Source organism: Marmota flaviventris, chromosome 3 (genome assembly GCF_047511675.1).
Source record: "Marmota flaviventris isolate mMarFla1 chromosome 3, mMarFla1.hap1, whole genome shotgun sequence".
In the NCBI taxonomy this organism is placed as follows: domain Eukaryota; kingdom Metazoa; phylum Chordata; class Mammalia; order Rodentia; family Sciuridae; genus Marmota; species Marmota flaviventris.
The window spans coordinates 7,686,961-7,705,867 of record NC_092500.1 but is presented as its reverse complement, the minus strand read 5'-3'; the positions used below and the strand labels follow the sequence as shown (position 1 = coordinate 7,705,867).

General features: G+C 47.9%; 1 protein-coding gene and 1 non-coding gene across 2 annotated transcripts in view; both read right to left on the bottom strand.

The window, feature by feature from the left end:
• Nucleotides 1-3,956: 3,956 nt before the first annotated feature.
• Nucleotides 3,957-4,084, bottom strand: LOC114088903 (small nucleolar RNA SNORA11). The gene has a single exon (XR_003582085.2). It is a non-coding gene; the product is annotated as a small nucleolar RNA SNORA11 (small nucleolar RNA).
• Nucleotides 4,085-7,871: 3,787 nt separating this feature from the next.
• Rangap1 (Ran GTPase activating protein 1) overlaps nucleotides 7,872-18,907 on the bottom strand; it is a 29,563-nt gene continuing 18,527 nt past the window's right edge. The window contains exons 6-16 of the mRNA XM_027926668.2: nucleotides 17,211-17,345; nucleotides 16,058-16,216; nucleotides 14,882-14,995; nucleotides 14,252-14,351; nucleotides 14,085-14,169; nucleotides 12,908-13,094; nucleotides 12,136-12,255; nucleotides 10,714-10,816; nucleotides 9,395-9,483; nucleotides 9,045-9,166; nucleotides 7,872-8,818 (exon numbers count right to left, since the gene is read on the bottom strand). Of these exons, the coding sequence (XP_027782469.1) occupies nucleotides 8,749-8,818; nucleotides 9,045-9,166; nucleotides 9,395-9,483; nucleotides 10,714-10,816; nucleotides 12,136-12,255; nucleotides 12,908-13,094; nucleotides 14,085-14,169; nucleotides 14,252-14,351; nucleotides 14,882-14,995; nucleotides 16,058-16,216; nucleotides 17,211-17,345 (1,284 nt within the window). The 3' untranslated portion in view covers nucleotides 7,872-8,748. The remainder of the gene's footprint in view (nucleotides 8,819-9,044; nucleotides 9,167-9,394; nucleotides 9,484-10,713; nucleotides 10,817-12,135; nucleotides 12,256-12,907; nucleotides 13,095-14,084; nucleotides 14,170-14,251; nucleotides 14,352-14,881; nucleotides 14,996-16,057; nucleotides 16,217-17,210; nucleotides 17,346-18,907) is intronic.

Genomic DNA, 18,907 nt, shown 5'->3' with positions numbered 1-18,907 from the left:
AAGGGGAAGGCCAGCAACAGTCCTGTCCCTGGCTGGATGTTGGCAGGAACCCCCTCCTTGGCCTGCAGGCCTGGCGGCAGTGACAGGGCTGAATGGGAGGCATTGTCGGCAATCCAGCCCAGCTGGGGCTTCCCCAGGCTGTGGGCAGGGGTGGGAGCAGAGGCTGGAGTTACAGGGCCTCTTGCCCAGAGCAAGCCCAGGTCTGGGTCCTTGGGCTGCCTGAGAGGGGCGGGCTATGAGGAGCCAGCCTATGGGGTCAGCAGCTCTAGGCTTGCTTCTGGGCTCTGTGGGACCCCACTGAACCTCAGTTTCCTGACCTCTGAAAAACACCTAATACTATTAACTAGTTTATAGGGTTGCTGTAGAGGCTAACTGAGGTAGGCCCCCTGGTGCATAGTTGGTGCTCAAGAGTGATTAACCCCTTCCTTTCTGTTTGTGCTTATATGCTTATATTGATATTGTATATACAATATTCTGCAAATTTATTTTTTCACTTAACATCAAATTATTGGGAGTTGTTCAAGTTGATGAGACATGCCCACTCATCTTGACTGCTGTATAGTATTCCATTGTATAAAAGTCTAAAATTCACTTATCCATTCATCTTAGACATTTTTATTCCTGCCAACATTTTTGCTGTTACAAAAAATGTGACAAAGTATATCCAAATACATATATTTGCAGGTACATGTACATTTTACTTTTATTTATTTTTAATACACTATATATATATGTATACATATATATATATATGTATACATATATATATATCCATACACACATACATTTTCTTTCTTTTTTTTTTTTAAGGGGGGCAGGGGGAGAGAGAGAGAGAGAATTTTAATATATTTATTTTTTAGTTTTCGGCAGACACAACATCTTTGTTTGTATGTGGTGCTGAGGATCGAACCCGGGCCGCACACATGCCAGGAGAGCGCGCTACCGCTTGAGCCACATCCCCAGCCCATATGTACATTTTAAAAATGAAATAATACACCTAGACTATAGCAAATATTTATGTATCCTATGATTTTTCAGACCCATGTTTCTGATGCAATTGTATAATTTATCAGTTTGCTTAGTTTTTTTTTTTAAACCTGAGTCTTGAACATACTGTAACTCAACAAATTCATCATCAGTGAGACTGTAGTGTGTGCTTTTTTTTTTCCCTCTGTCTCTTTTCTGTTTTTGGTACTGGGGATTAAACCCAGGGGTGCTTACCACTGAGCTACATATATCCCCAGTTCTTTTAACAAGTTCTGCCTAAATTACCCAGGCTGTCCTTGAATTTGAGATTATCCAGCCTCAGCCCCAGGTCACTGGGATTACAGGTGTGTGGCAACATGCTTGGCTAGTGTGTATTCTTTTACACCTAAATATTTTTACTCAATTGTTTTGTTTTTGGTACTGGGGATTTGGGGATTGAATCTAAGAGCACTCTACCACTACCACTGAGTTACATCCCCAATCCCCAACCCATTTTATTTTGCCCAGGCTGGCCTTAAACTGACAATCCTCCTGCCTCAGCCTTTTGAGTCACTGGGATTACAACTGTGAGCCACCAAGCCTGGTTCATAGTATCTTTGTGACATTCATTCATATCTCTAGCCAGTTTTATTTTCCTGTTTTCATTTTCTATATAGCATGCCAGCATTCCATCTCATAAACACATCACAACAGCGCCTGGGGCTGGGACTCAGTGGTAGGACACTTACCTAGCATGTGTGAGGCAGTGGGTTCGATCCCCAGCACCACGTAACAAATACTAAATAACAGTGTTGTGTCCACTTAAAAAAAAAAAAAAAGATAAAAAATATATATGCTGGGACAGAAGAGAACACTCTGCCCTGATGCAGGCAGTAAAGTGGTGTACTCTAGTATGATGGCTGCTGGTAGGAAAATGCAGCTGAACTGGAGGTTGGTCTGTCTTTCATCATCATCACAAACTAGCAAATCTCACAGTGTCTGCTCTGGCAGACTTCTCCGTTTCTGATTTCTTCCTATCTCACTAGACAAGTCATTTCCATTCCACTGTCAACGGGCGTCATTTAGGCTAACCATTTTGAAAAGTGCTGCTCAGCACGTTTGTGGTCCTTTAGTGAAAGTACGTGGCCATTTCTGTTGAGATATGCCTAGAAGTGGATACGATATGCATATTTTCAGCTTCAATGGATATTACCAGTTTCTCAATGTTGTACTAATTTGCACATTCTCCAGCAGTGTATGAGAGCTCCCTACGTCCTCACCAACACTTGGTATTGTCTGGCAAATGTGAGCCATTCTAGTGAGAGGATGGCATCTCATAGTGGTTTAAATGTGCATTTCTCTGAAGACTAATGAAATCAAACATGTTTTCCCATTATCTGTGCAAAGTGTCTTTTTAAAACTTTTGTTCATTTTTCTATTGAATTGCCTTTATTTGTAGAAACTATATTCTGCATATGAATTTTGTATTTTTTGTTTTTCTTTTTAAATAATATTTTAGTTGTAGATGAACATAATATCTTTATTTTTATTTATTTATTTATTTTATATGGTGCTGAGGATCAAACCCCAGGGCCTCATACATGCAAGGCAAGTACTCTATCACTAAGCTACAACCCCAGCCCTACATATGAATTTTATATATAAAATTATATATTTTCCCTCTGACTTACCTTTTTACTCCTTTAATGATGTCATTTGATAAATATAAACCTATTCTCATTGCTGCACAGAATCCACAGTGTGAATATACCACAATAATTGCAAACAAGAGGTTAAATACAGCTGGCATGATGGTGCACACCTGTAATCCCAGTGCCTTGGAAGGCTGAGGCAGGAGGATCGTGAATTCAAAGCCAGCCTCAGCAAAAATGAGGCCCTAAGCAACCAGTGAGACCCTGTCTCTAAATAAAAAACAAAACAGGGCTGGGGATGTGGCTCAGTGGTTGAGTGCCCCTGAGTTCAATCCCTGGTACCAAAAAAAAAAAAAAAAAAAAAAAAAGGTTAAATACAGCTAAATTTGTTCATCCCAAGGCCTTAAACATATTAGCCTACACTGTCTCCTAATAGTTCAATAATTCTCCTTTGCTTTTTGATTTAAAAAAAATTTTAGATGTTGATGGACATTTATTTTATTCATTTATTTATACATGTGTTGAGGATCAAATCCAGTGCCTCACACATGCTAGGAAAGTGCTCTATCACTGAGCCCCAGCCCTATATTTATTATTTTTAAAAAATTTTGGTAAGGGGCTGGGGATGTGGCTCAAGTGGTAGTGTGCTAGCCTGGCATGTGTGCGGCTCCGGTTTGATCCTCAGCACCACATACAAACAAAGATGTGTTCGCCGAAAACTAAAAAATAAAAATAAATATTGAAAAATTCTTTCTCTAAAAAAAAAAAAAAAAAATTTTGGTAAAAGCTGGGCATGGTGGCACATGCCTGTAATCCCAGCAACTCAGGAGGCTGAGGCAGGAGGACAAGTTTAAGGCCAGTCTTGGAAATTTAGTGAGACCTGAAGCAATTTAGCAAGATCCTGTTTCAAAATAAAAGGAGTTGGGGATGTGGCTAAGTGGTTAAGCTCTTCTGAGTTCAATTCCTGGTACCAAAAAAAGTTGCTTTTGTAATTTTCTTTCTTTTTTTTTTTTTTTTTGAGAGGTTCAAAGTTTTTATTTCTAGGACCACCCAAGGCCAACCAATGCATGGACTGGACAGGCTCTAAATGGTCGGTGGGGGCTGGGGATGTGGCTCAAGTGGTAGCGCGCTCGCCTGGCATGCGTGCGGCCTGGGTTCGTTCGATCCTCAGCACCACATACAAACAAAGATGTGTGTCCGCCAATAACTAAAAAAATAAATATTAAAAATTCTCTCTCTCTCTCTCTCCCCCTCCCTACCTCCCTCTCTCACTCTATCTTTAAAAAAAAATAAATAAATGGTCTCACTGGTCCTGTCTGAAAGTCACATGGAGGGTACACATGTAGGGCATTTGTTCATAGGGAAACCACAATTTTTGTGCCCCTTGTCACAATAACCCCATATTCCTGTTGGATGTGTTGTAAACAGAGAAGCATTCTTCAGGCCCCCTGCTCTGAGCACACCCCACAATTTTTTAAAAATTTTTTTAACAGTAGTGCGTATTGAACCCAGGGTCTGGCACATGATAGAGAAGTGCTTTATCACCAGGCACAGTGGCACATGCCTGTAATCCCAGTTGCTCGGGAGGCTGAGACAGGAGGATCTAAATAAAATACAAAAATAGGGCTGAGGGTATAGCTCTTGTTGAGCACCCCTGAGTTCAATCCCTGGTACCTTCCCCCAAAAAAGTGTTTAGTCATTGGGGTACATCCCCAGCCCTTTTTATTTTTTAAGTTGCTTAGGGCCTCATTAAGTTGCTGAGGCTGGCCTTCAACTTGGGTCTCAATAACTTAAGTTGTTCAGGCCAGCCTTGAGTCTGCAATTCTGCCTCAGCCCTCCAAGTAGCTGGGATTATAGGCATGTGTCACCACTCCCACCTTCCAACAGCTTTTTGTATGGTGTCTCTAGGATTTTCTGTATATATGGATCATGTCATATGCAAACAGACAATTTTAAATCTTCCTTCTGATTTGGATAGATTTTATTTTTCTTGCTTAAACCTTGCTCTGGCTAGGCTTTCCAATTCTATACTACGTTCAAAGGAAGTGAGTAGACATCTTTACGCTGTTAGAGGAAAAGTTTTTTTTTTTCATATTTATGTTAATTTCCTTCTACACTCAGTGTTGTTTTCTCATGAAAGGGTGCTGAATTTTGTCAAATGCCTCTTTTCTATATCTATTGAGAGACTTTTCTTCAATACCTTTGTTTTATTTTTATGTGCTGCTGAGGATCAAATTCAGGGGCCCGCGTGTGCTAGGTGAGTGCTCTACCGCTGAGCCACAACCCCAGACCCTTGTTATATCTTGAGACAGATTCTTGCTAAGTTGTGTAGGGCCTTACTAAATTGCTGAGGCTGGCCTCAAACTTGACAGTTCTCCTGATTTACCCTCGTGAGTTGCTGGGATACAGGCTTGTGCCACCCCCCTGGGTTTACTTTTTTGTTTTTCCCCTTGGGGGCAGGTACCGGGGATTGAATGCAGGGGCACTCAACCACTGAACCATGTCTGGCCCTATTTTTCTTTCTTTTTTTTTTTTAATATTGGGGATTGAACTCAGCGGCACTCAACTACCGAGCCACATTCCCGGCCCTATTTTGTATTTTATTTACACACAGGGTCTCACAGAGTTGCTTAGCACCTTGCTGTTGCTGAGGCTGGCTTTGAACTCAGGATCCTCCTGCCTCCGGCTCCTGAGCCACTGGGATTACAGGTGTGTGTCACCACACCCAGCTATGTTGTTACTATTTTAAGTTGTAGTTGGACACAACACCTTTATTTATTTTTATGTGGTGCTGAAAAATCAAACCCAGTGCCTCACACAGGCTAGGTGAGCCTCTACCTCTGAGCCCCAGCCCTGCTGTTAGTTTTTGAACCATTGGTATCACACTATTTTCTTTTCTCAACATCGCTATTGACTATTCATACCGTGCCGGTGGCTGCAGTTAGTGCATCTTTACTGTTGCACAACATTGCATTGTGTGGCTTTACACTCATTTACATTTTTCTGATGTTGGCCCATGAGTAGTTTCTAGGTTCCTGCTATAGGAAAAGTGCTACTAAGAGCCCCCTTAACCATGTTTCCTGGCAGGTTTCTGGTCTAAGCTTTAGACTTTGGTGACTGGGCTGTGTAGGCGAGCACGTGTGACGCCCTGGGTTCCATTCCCAGTAGGTCATTCAAAAAATCATCATTGGGGGCTGGGGTTGTGTCTCAGTGGTAGAGCGCTTGCCTTGCACATCTCGTGAGGCACTGTCTTCGATCCTCAGCACCACATAAAAATAAATAGAGGTGTTAAAAAAATCCACATAAAAAAAATAATTGGAGTAGCTGTTACTCCTGTGTCTATGGGATGAGTCTCCTGTAAGGAGTACACAGCAGACCCTTCATAAGGATGGTCCCAGGCTGCCCAGGCTTAGGCAGTTAGGATCTTTCAGGCCCAGGATCATGGTCTGGAGGAAATCCCAAAGGAGACCACAGTAAGCAAATTACAGACCCAGGCTATTCTCTCCACCTAGAACTGGTCATGTGGGGCCAGGGAAGTCAGAATCCTCCACTTCAGAGCAAGCAGCATTCTTCCTGAGAAGGCTCTAGGAGTCAGGTACTGATGGCTTGTCCTGAGTGAAATGAGATCTTTGGTTATAGTCTGAGCTGAAGCTCTGTAGGTACATTGCCCTAGGGAGGTTAGCCCATGCCACCTAGCAGTCAGAGCCAGGCCAGAGAATCTTGGCCAATTTGAACAGCAAGACTGTTTTCCTCACCCCACTGCCTACTGTCCCTATACTGAGGGCTTGGTGTCCTAACCAAACTGGGAATTTCAAAAGGGAAGTGCCTATGGCTCTAGAGCTCAGAACAGGTGCCAGTAAGAAGTCAAAGCTCAGGGCGGGGTGGGGCGGGGGCAGATATCATAGGGCCCTGGCAGCAACTCTACCATCCTGTTAATGGTTTGGATATGAGGTGTCCTCGAAAGGTCCTATTAATGCAGGTGAAATGATCAGATTATGAGAGCTCTAACCTCATCAGTGGATTAGTCCACTTAGTGGATTAATGATTTGAAGGGATTACTAAGTATTAAGTAGGCAGTTGGTATATGGCTGGAGAAGTGGGTCATGTGGGATGTTGGCCTACGTATATCACATATACTTTATCCCTGGATCCCCCCTCCTACTTCATAGCCACCAAAGCTGAGCAACTTTCCTCCAACATGCCCTTCAAGTTCTGTCTTCCTGTGGCTCAGAGAAAGAGCAATGAGACCTCTGAAACCATAAGCCAAACTAGACTTCTCCTGAGTTGTTCTTGTCAGCTGCCTGCCTCCTCCCTCCCAGCAACAAGCTGTGCAAGAGATAGCCAAAGGGAACGCTGCCTAAGAAACCTTGAGAGGAACTTTTCTTGGAAGCCCCCTGTAGGGGAACGCAGGCTCCCACGAGGTCTGCTGTGAAGGTAGGAGGTAAGGAAAGTCTGCTGGGGAATCCTCATACATGTGGCAGTGGAGTGAAGGACCACAAGGGAGATGGCCTTGACATCCTGTGTGGTTTGCCAGTTGGGCCCAAATCTCTGAAGTGACCTTGCCAGTCAGGTCCAGTGGCTCTTGACTACAGCCAGCAAGGCTGGGGGCCTATGGACAGTGTAGCCCAGCTGGGTCCAAAAATGAAGGAACAATGAAGAAGCTAAAGAAGGTGAGACCAAAAGTGGAGTAACGGGCAAGGTGCGGGCATACAGGTAAAATAGGCCCCATCTGCTGGGCATTGTGGCACATGCCTGTAGTATTCCCAGTGGTCTGAGAGGCTGAGACAGGGGGATTGCAAATTCAAGGCCAGTCTTGGCAAAAGCGAGGCACTAAGCAGAGCAAGACCCTGTCTCTAAATAAAAAGTAGTCAGGGGACATGGCTCAGTGGTTGAGTGCCTGTGTTCAATAAATAAAAATTTAAAAACAGGGCTGGGATTGTGGCTCAGCGGTAGGTAGAGTGCTCACCTAGCACCGGCAGGACCCGGGTTCGATCCTCAGCACCACATAAAAATAAAGGCATTGTGTTGTGTCCATCTACACCTACAAAAAAATAAAATAAATTTAAAAACATGACTGGAGATGTGGCTCAGTGGTTAAGTGCCTCTGGGTTAAATCTCTAGTACCAAAAAAAAAAAAGCCCAACTCGACACCACTGCCCAGAGGAAGACACCTGACAGTGGAGGATGCACCTGGGCCCTGAGGGAAGAGGTCAGAGAATGTCCCACTTCAGGGGAAAGACTCTTCTTGGTCTCTGCAGCTGGCAGACATGACTTTATTTAAGCTCCCAGGCACAGCCCAGACAAACACAGAGCACAAGGAGGAAGCACAAGGTGGGCACCCGTGGCCACTAAAGGAGGTCAGAGGGCACCTCCTGCTCAGCCCAATCCCATCTCTCCCTTGACCTCAAGATGCAGCTCAGGCATCAGGGGGATCTGCCACTCTCTCTCTCTGGGCTTAAGAACAGGTCTGGGCCTGCCCAGCTCAGTCCCCAATGGGCACCAGAGCCAGCACAGCCTGAGGCAGCTCCTGCTCCTGGACTGTCTGGTGCCAGCCCCTGGCTCCTCTTCTGGTCCATGTGGCATGGGGGCCAGGGCCTTGCCCTCTGCTGACAAGCACTCGACCCCACTCTTGGCAATCTCTGGCTGAGCAGTCAGCACAGCAGGCATGAATAGGACGACGGCAGTGCTGCAGATGCAGGCCACGCAGGAAACAGCCCAACTGTGGCAGAGGGTAGCACATGGACAGCGGCTTCCCAGGCTTTGTGCAGCCCAGGAGTGGGCAGGAAGGCTGCAGAGGAGGTGAGACAGCCACCAGGGACTCAGGCCTGAGGCACAGATCAGCAGAGTGCCCTCAGATGGCAGTGAGTTTAATGGCAAAGCAGCCTGCACCCCTTGCCCCAAGGGCCAGTTCCTCATGGTGGACCAGGATCAGTCCAGCAGAGAGACGCGGAAACCCCAGCCAACAGGAAGCACACACACCACACACATACTCAAGGGACTGACATGACACATGAGACAAAGACCCTCCCTGCCTCTGGTCAGAGTCCTGTCTGTGGGGGGCATAGGCTGCAGCTCAGTTCATCCAAGTCCCCGGCACAGGCTGAGGGATAAATCGAGGCCAGCTTTGAGTCTAGACCTTGTAGAGCGTCTGCAGTAGATTGTGGCGGGCAAAGGAGCAGGATTCTAGGGCACCATTGGGCCTGCAGGGAAGAAAATTCAGTGAATGGGCTGAACATGTCAGGATCTGGAGCTCAGCCTCCAGCAGGGGCTCCCCAGCTAGGGAGGCCATTTTGTGCCAGACTCAATTTTTCTAGTTTTCGCAATGACTGCCCCTCTGCCTTTTGCACACTGAGGTGCTGGGCTTGATTCCTAGACCTGGCACCTCCTGAACAGGCTGAAGTAAAATGTCAACAAGGTCACACTCACTTGGTCATGAATGCCAGAAGCAGGGGTGCCAGGGCCTTGGGGAAGTAGTCCTGCTGCACCATGTGGTTCAGCACCATCAAGGGACCATATAAGTTGCCAATGGCCTTGATCTTATCTTCACTCTGCAAGGCAACACAGAAAGGGAGGTGAGCCCCAAAGTTACTTGGGGGCCCTTGATCCCCACTACCTAGATTCTGCTGACATAGCCATGTGGCTGAGGCCTAGCTAAGATCCCTTCTTAAAGCCCAAGGCTATTTAAGCAGATCCAGACTTCAGTATAGGCTGTGCTGGGAGTGCACCTTCAGCAGCCTGCCTCCTCCCTCCCAGGCCGCCACTCCTTCCAGCCTCACCTTGAGCAGACCCATGTGGACGAGGAGCCTGGTAACGAAGACATTGGAGTTGAAGGAGGAGCAGCTGAAGGCCTTCTTCATGAGGGCATCTACAGGGGCAGGAGTAAAGTGCACAGGATGCAAGACAGAGTTAGGCATGGGTCAAAGAACATTCAGAGCCCCTCGAACACAGTTCCCTGTAGTTTGACACCTGTCACCTGGTTGCCATTTCTTTGAAATGAGCTAGATTTTTTTGGTTGAGCAGAGGAGAATGGAAACAGCCCTCCCTGCCCTACCAAAAGGTGGACATGAGACAGCTGAGACAAGTGAGGTAAGGCATGCCTTGTAATCTCAGTGAGGCAGGAGGATTGCAAATTGGAGGCCAGCCTCAGCAATTAGACCCTATCTCAAAATAAAAAGGGCTGGGGAATAGTTCAGTGGTAAAGGGACCTTGGGTTTAATTCTTAGTACCCCAAAACCAAAAACCCCACTCCTCACCCCCCAAAAAACAAGAGGTAGATATGAGGAGAGATCACAGGACATGGATACTAGATACGGTGGGGGCAGAGATTTAGTGAGGGAGAGCACCACTGGGTGAGGTTTTAGATATTTTGACAAGGCAAGGGGACCTGTAGGAACTGTTAGATTTTTTTATGGGAAAGTGAATTCAGGCCTTTTGTTCCTACAAATGCCCACAGTGAACCCTTGAGGAAGCGTCCTGGATATTCCCACTGACCCTGCCTCCTCCCCAGCCTTGCTTCTGAGGGAGGATCAGCTCCTGCCTTCCAGCACCAATCAAGGAAAGAAGTGCCACACGTGCTCCTATTCCTTTCTCTCCTTTGCCATGAGCTGAGCTCTTCTGCAGGGCCCTTCTTCTCCTCTCTGCTCAGCCAAATCTGGTCCACATCAAAAAGATGGCAACAAGGTTACAGGTGACAGGTACCAGACTGGAGGGGACTGAGAGAATGGGTTGGGGGCACTTGGGGGAGGTGGACTGCAGATCCCAGGAAGCCTCTCCATAGGTGACCTTCAGAGGGCAGAAACTGCATATAAAGAGGCTCCCAGGTGGGACAAAGGCCCTTCCCTCACAGAACTTATCCACAGGGCCTTGGAGATGTGACTATCTGTTCTAACTGTGTACAGCCATATGGCTCTGGGAAGGGCCACAGTTTCCCCAGCTCCAAAATACAGGAAAGCAAGGTGGGCATGGTGGCACACACCTGTAATCCCAGTGATGTGAGAGGCTGACACAGGAGAATCATAAGTTGGAGGCCAGCCTGAGCACCTTAGTAACATCCTTTCTCACAATAAAAAATAGGAAACCACCCAGCCTGCGTTACCTACTGCATCCTGCACTGCTGTCCTCACTGTGGCTTCATCCTTGAACACAGAGGACACCTTCAGGAAGGCAGAGACCACTTTCTCTGGGTCAGATGTATCCGTCTGAGGTCACAAGAAACAAAGAGTTGGTCATATGGGCCCGGGGCTCTGGTGCATGTGGAGATGCCTGGTCAGACAAGGCCTTGGCAATATGTGCATAGGCCACGAAACGCATGCAGCTGTGGGGTGACTGAACAGATGAATAAACACAAAAATTCTATTAACCCCAGTCAGGCTTGACGGCATATGCCTAAAAAAAACACCCCAGCTACTCAGGAGGCTAAGACAGGAGGGCTGCAAGTTTGGGGCGGCCAGTCTTAGCAATTTGGTAAGAAGTTGTCTCAAATACAAAACCCAAAGGGCTGCGGAGTGTAGCTCAGTGGTAGAAAGCTTGCCTAGCACACAAGAGGTACTGGGCTCCATCCCTAATACCATTAAAAAACAAAAACAAAAACAAAATCATTATCCTCAGGACCCAGTGGTCAGTCCTCTTGTCATCTAGCCTGAAAAACTCATCCCAAATGCAGAACATGCATGGAAATTTGCTTCAATTTCAATGACAATGGGGAAAAATGAAAAAAAATATATAAATGTCCAGAAATTGTGGATTGCTTTTAAGTGTCAGGTCTACACACTGGAAGGGCACGAAAAGAGTTCTGACAGGAAAACGCAGAATGGTGTGAAATGAGAATGTTAGGACACAAAAAGGTTTATATAATTTCATTCATTATGAAAGAAAAAGCCTAAGAGTTTGAGGCCAGTCTAGGGGAGGAAAAAAGTGACAAGTTCAAAAGATCAATAAAATCATGTCCAAGTCGAGTGCCAAGCAGGAAACAGGTGCTTGACAATCATCTCTGAATGAACCAATGAACCAACCAACCAAGTGAGGCTGGAGCAAGGGTCGCCTCCCTGCAACATGCACCTGATCTGCCAAGGAGTCCTGGGGCAGGTGGACTGCAGATCCCAGGAAGCTTCATGAATGATATAGTGGAAGCAAGTGTCCTCTGTGTAGCTAAACTCCAGAGAGAGGGGACCTCATATACAGAGGCTTCCTGCGGGGAGCACTCTTCTAGAAGTAACTGAATAGGCACACATATGCAAGAGTCTTGAGAAAATCCCCTAACTCTATAGTCATTGCTGGGGTATGCAGGCCACCCTTACTGCAGGCCAAAAGTGTGTTCCCAGTGGGATGCGGACATCTGCATCCACTGAAGGGTACCAGATACAGCAGAAACACTCACATGCATGTGTTCACACTGAAACAAAACAGTGGCAGGCCAGACCCCCAGTTGAGAACATCCTTCCCCTCCCCGAAGTTCTATGTGTCCCTTCCCTTTGACAACCTCAGGGCCCAGGCACGTGCAGTCAGGAAGTGCTCTTACCTGCTGGGCTATCAGCAGAGAACTCTTGGGTCCAAGGCGCAGCAGCTTTTCTGGAGAAGGGAATGCCAGAAAGGTGGAGACATCTGCAGGAGGCGGGGAGGACAGCACAGGAGCTGGCTCCTGAGAAAAGGGTGGCAGGGGGGTTTATAGATTCCAAACCCCAGATTCCTCAACCCAGCTGTGCCCATTCCCACTCCCAAAACACCCACTCCTCACTCCAGCCAGTCAACGACTGAGTTCAGACTTATTCCTCCTACTCCGCGCAGTTCCCCTCTCCTGGTCCTGAAACCTTTGGGGGAGAGAACAAGGCACCTTCCTAACACTACAAGAAAATCTCTACCAAGATGTGCAAGGCCCCAGACATGACTCAAGAGAGAGGCACACAGGGGCCAAAGTGATCCTTCTAGGAACTACAGTCTAGCTTAGGCCAGTGCTGCCCCAAAGGACACTGACACCTGAGAAGCGCCTCGCCATCTGACTGCTTCCAGAACCCAGGAAGAAGCCCAGCTCAACGGGAATGTGGACAGTCCTGGTCCTACACACCTATGAGAGAACACAATGAATGGGGGCCCAGTGCCATCACAGCCAAACAAGGAATGCCAAGTATGTGTCATGATCCTAGCCACAATCTCCACAACAGAGGGCTGTCCCTAACAGTCACTAGAATAATCCACTGGGAGATGAAAAAAGGAAAACATCAGGGTTTCTATAATATGCCTCACTTTTCACTCTGTTTTTAAACTCTGATCCTAGCAAATGACAAGGCACTTACCCCACTCTTGGGGTCCAGAATTTTTCTTGAGGGTGTGGTTGACTCCTCCCCTTGCTGCTGGGGCTCTTCCTCCTCTTCTTCTTCTTCCTCCTCCTCCTCTTCTTCTTCTTCCTCCTCCTCTTCTTCCTCCTCTTCCTCTTCTCCTTCCTCCTCATCCTCATCCTCATCATCCTCACCTTCATCATCACTGCAGAGGGGAACTGGCTAAAGCAGATCCTCCCTGCCCAGTGGACCACACTGGCTCAGAGGCCTGGCTCTGTAAGCCCAAGACACAACAGAGCCTGGGGAGGGCAAGAGAGCCACGCGATCTCAGGGCAGAGCATCACCCTTGTAAGCCCGTGCCATGGACACAGAATCAGATCTTGTCTCTATCTCAAAGGCCTCCATCCCACTCAGAGGCAAAGAAAAGTAAGAAAACTGTCACAGGGCTTGGCAGAACCTTTCTAGGCTGAGATGCTCAGGACAGTGACATTTACTTCTCGCTGACCACAGGAAGCTTCAGGTGTGGGGGAAGGGGAGATAAGGGAGTTCCTTGACCCTAGGGAAAGCATTCCAGTTCTCCTGGACCACCAGCCTCTGGAGGTTCAGCCAACTGCTGAGTGCTCAGTTTCCAGCAGCAGCCTGGGCCCAGGCTTGAGGGTATCTAACTGAGGGACACATGAGCAAGACCCATTGGGAGAGGAGAGAGGTAGAAAGGGCAGGGTGGCAAGGGCACAAACCAACTGTAATCCAGCAGGAGAAGCAGCTGCCTCGCTGCCCACCCTTGCCACATGGGCTTGGAATCCTCACTCTTATACCTATCTATCACCCTCTAGTTAGGCCCTTAGAATAACACTGAGCCCGTTCCTGCAAGGGGACCTGCCTCCCACCCTCCATACTTGCTGCTCCTGCTACACCAAGATCTGATCTAACATCAGCCCTTTGGAGACTTGCCACTCCACAGGGGGGCCTCGCTCAACCCCGTATGTCCCTCTGCTAAACACATGACGGCTTGGACATTCTGCCTTATTTCTACAGGAAAGAAACTTTAACCTCTCATTCTTTTTTCTCTAGTGTCTAGCACAGGGCCTAACACAAAACAGAGGCCCAAGGAACAAATTTTGGATGAATATAAGTGGAAAAAATTGAAGGAATAGCCTGATGTCTGACCTCCGCGACCACCCATACAGTTCCCTACCTGAGGGACGCCAGCACCTTGGCCATGTTGAAGCCCTCCAGCACCTCCTGCAGCTGCTCGCAGCCCTCTTCTCCTAGGGCGTTTCCTGCTCATGGAAGACAGGAAGGTCAAGATGGTGCCAGGCCCAGTCCCACAGGACTGTGCTGAGGCTGTCCCACCCTGACTACCATTGAGGTCCAGTTTCTCCAGCTCAGCCTTGTCTGCCACGGCTTCAGCAACAGCCAGGGCAGCATCTCTCTTGATCTCACAGAATGACAGGTTCAGGTCCTAAGAGTAAGAGGAGAGGATGGGGACAGGCAGAAATCTGAGCCAGAAGACCAGGTGCTATTTGTCCTCAAACTTCACTTTCCTCACAAGAGGGAAAGGCAGGTGAGAAAAACAAATACAATAAAATGCCATGTACCCAATGAAGTACCAAATACTAAACATACTTATGTAAATTATATTAGAATGATGCACATTACTCCCTTACTCCCATTTTTTTTTTAAATATTTATTTTTTAGTTATCGGCGGACACAACATCTTTGTTTGTATGTGGTGCTGAGGATTGAACCTGGGCCGCACGCATGCCAGGTGAGCGCGCTACCGCTTGAGCCAAATCCCCAGCCCCTTCCTCCCATTATTTTAAATGAAGAAATTGTGTCTTGGAAAGATAAAGAGACTTGCACAAAATCACACGAGTGGAGGAGCTGGGTTATGGCCCCGGCACATGTGCTTTCAGCCCAGACCCCTACCCTTCATGGGCAGGGCTCCTGAGCGTGAGGAAACCTGAGCCCGGAGGGAAGATCAGAGGTACCTTCAGTTTGGGCAGGCCCCCACGGACGGCGTCTGCAATGGCAACGGCCCCCTTGGAGCGCACGAGGCAGTCCCCGAAATTGATCACTTCCACCTGCCGCAAGGTCTTCAGGGTCTATAAGGAGAAAGCGAGGGCTCATGGTGAGGGTATAGGCCTCAACCAGGTCCACTGCAAGCCTAACAATGTCATACCCAACATCAGTCATGGCACACTGGCCTCTCTGTGTCTGGGTTTGGCCTCTTCTACATCAGCTCTTCTTCGGTCACCTCTTTATGGCCTTCAGGCCCCTGGCTAAGTCTCTGCCACCACATTCCCCATGTTAGAGCCAGATTTCCCGAACCATTCATCTAATCAGCCACTGCCTAGAACCTTCCATGGCTCCATTTCGCTTACAGGAGAGTCTCATGGAGTTAGTGAGGCCACACAGTCTTGCTGCCTCTCTTCCCCTTCTTCATCCCTTCCACACCCTTGAATCCTAGTCATTTCAAACCAGGACCAATCAAGCAAGGCTCCCTCCCCAGTCTCTGGACCTTCCACATTCTGTTGGTCCCTAAGCCTGAAAGACCTCTTTGTCCAGAAAAAGTTCAGCTGTCCTGAAAAACTTAGCCAAAATGCAAGCTCTTCCAGGAAGCCTACTCCAAGTCTGACCCTGGACACTGACACCTGTGCTCGCCTCTGCTACACCCACATCAACAGGCCTAGCAGCCTCTGTAGCCCAACCCAAAGCTATGGTACCCAGGCAGCTATTGTGCCTGGAGCTCTGCAGAGCCCTCATCAGTGACTTTTCTCTTTGAATTTGTCTCTGTGAAGGTGGGATCCTGCATAGCCTGCATCTGGTACAAACTGGACACTGAAGAGGGCCTCAATAAATAGTAAATGAATCAATGAGGAAACAGATGGGACCGGAGCAGCCCTTTCCTGTGTGGCCTGAGAATAAAAAGAGCACCAATTGCTGGGGGTGGCATGGAGGCTGCTCAAGATACAGGCAACAAGAACACTCAGAGCTGCCTAAGAAGGACAAGGTCCCTTCATGATGTGTGACCTATTTGGACAAGTGCACAAGAATGTGGGGCACACACTGTGGAAGCAGGGAGGTGGAGGTCCTTGTCAGTGAAGCAAAGGTAGCAGCAGGGCCCTATCTACCTAGCCCAATCTGCCCCAATATGCCCACCTCACCTCAGCCATGGCCACTGCACCCTTCTCAGTGAAGGTGTTGTCATTGAGGTTGATGACCCGCAGCAGGGGGTTGATGGAGAAGGCCTGGGCCAAGGCTGTGACACCAGGGTGGTTGATCCCATTCTGTGGCATGTGCACTTCCTCCAGAGTTCCAATGATCTGCAAGGGCAAAAGGAAAGACAGGAAAGGTGGGCCCATGTCAGTGACATCTGGCAGACACAAAAGCAGCACACAGGGAGAGGCCACCAATACTGAGCAGGGATTTGTCTATAGGTTTTGGGGGCACAGATAGCAAAAGCATATTTTTGGACATGACTGCATGTGATCCTCTCTATAATCCCAAGGAGGATCCATCTGGGATTAGGATCCCTACCAGATAGAAAAGACTAGAGATCAGAGAAGCTAAGCAACTACCAGGGTCACATAGCTCTGAAGAGGGAAGCCTGGAACCAGAGTATAGATTTCTTAGTCTGGTGTCCTCTGCACTATGAGGACCATGTAGCTAGGGTTTCAGTGAGACAGAGCAGGTCTCTGCAATGACTACTCTCACTGAGGCTATTAAAAGATTCTTTAAGCAGCTCAGCAGACAGGTCACTCTGAGGCACAGAATGAGGGATGCTGCTAGCATACCATTGGCCTATAAAACATTTAAATTAGGAACAGAGAAGAATAGAGCCTAAAGATACTACTTATGCACAAGGCAGGGCAAGACAGTCCTCATGCAGCTCACCAACAAGGTCTCAAGGATAACCCAGGGCACAAGGTTACCCAATAGTACTGCGTGTCGTACCTAACCCCTGGGCTGCTTCTGTCCATCTCCCTGTCTCAGGACAAGTCTGATGTGCTCATCTGCCCTGGCACTGATGCTGTGCTAGCAGGTAGCACTCAGGTAGAACAGAGCAACTCTCCCTATCCAAAGGCTCACAGTCTTCTCAAATAGCACTCAAGGGAGCAGCTGCTAACTCACTGTAATCTTTCTGGACAAAGACTGCAGGAATTCTGGTCCATCACAGGACAAGCTAACAGGCTCAGAGAGGGTAAGCAACTCACCCCAGGGTAAGCTGGGGACCAGCCCTGGGATTCACACCAGGACTGTTAAGTCCCCTACCTAGTCCGCCTTCATGCCTGGTGGGGCAGAATGGAAATGACTCACCCCAAAAGCTTCTGCCAAAGCAGTGGCTCCATCATTCTCCAAACGGTTTCTGCCAGCCACGAAAACCTTCAGGGCCAATGGCTTGCCCTGGGCACTGGATTTCCGGTGACACTCAGTCAGAGCCCCTGCCAGGATCTGTTGGAAAGGGAAGGGATACAGGCCATGGCAGGAGACCCTTCTCCTAGCTGCCTCTGACCTTCTTTTCAATGTTCCACCCCCTGCCAGTAGTGAATCAGGGGACTCGGAACAGCTAATGCACCACTATCACAGGTCGCATACCTGTTTACAACGAGCTTTAATATTTCTTGTTTTGTGTCACACCAACCTATGGGATTTAGCTTCATAGAGACTGGGACCTGCTAAAGGAAGGGAAAGACCTTCACAGTGGATGGACTTTAAGAGCATGTGGGTAAGGGATTCCAGTTAGCTCACTGAATTGCGACAAACACTCTGCTGGGTGCCACTACCGTGACTCCCACTTTCCAGTTGAAGAATCAATGGCTCAGAGAGGGACAGAGGCCTCTTCTATCGATATGTACCCAGGAGTGCTTTATCACTGATTATATCGGCAGTCCTTTTTATTTTTATTTATTTATTTTTATATGATGCTGAGAATCGAACCCAGGGCCTTACACCTGCAAGGCAAACACTCTACCACTGAGCCACAACCCAAGCCCCCTTTTTATTTTTTATATATATTTTTTAGTTGTAGATGAACACAATACCTTTACTTTATTTATTTATTTTTATGTGGTGCTGAGGATCGAACCCAGCACCTCACACATACAAGGTAAGCACTCTACCGCTGAGCCACACCTTGGCCCCTTTGTTTTTATTTTGAGACAAGATCTCACTAAGTTGCTGAGGCTGGCCGAATTTGTGATCCTCCTGCCTCAGCCTCTTGTGTGGCTGGGATTACTGATGTCTGCCACTAGCCCAAAGTGGCCTTGATCTACTCAGCTCAAGTGTTGATCCTGCCTCTGTCTCCCAAATAGCTAGGACTAGAGGCATATGCTACCACCCAGCTCAAAAATTTTCTTATGATAACTATATGTGTGGCAGACTGTAGACAAGAACCCAAACCTTGCAATTTCTCTTCTAGACTACAAGGTGCCTGAGGGAGCTGCCCTAATCCAGCCACTCCATCTGACACAAGCCTGTGCCAAGGCCAAGTGGACATAGCAGTCTTTATCATCTGCTGGGGGCACAAACCTAAAAACCCAGCGTACCCTGTCCTTGATGTGCAACCAGAAGGTAGCTTCTAACCTGGTTACTCTAATAGGCAAAGCGTTTAAAGGTGCTGATTGGTCACTGGGATTCAGAGCCCACTGTTAATGTAGCAAGATCCACAAGTGCTGCAGACAGCAGAGAATACCACAGAGCACCTGCCAGGTCCTGAGCCCTGCCAGGAACTTTTGCAGTCACTTCTTCAAACCTCACAACTGCCTGGAGGCAAGAAGCAAGAGCCTCACTTGACAAATGAGGAAGCTAAGACTCAGATGGGAAAATGACCTGGCTAAGGCCAGTACATCTGTGACTGGCAGCTACTGCACCTGGGCCACACTTGATACCTATCACCTGGAAGGAACGACTGAAGGGCTGTAGCTCACAGGAAGTGCAGAATGGCAAGGCCAGGACTCAGAGCCTTATTAAATCAGTGGTGAGGGAGAGAGCAGAGAGCTACGGAGTCCCCCTTG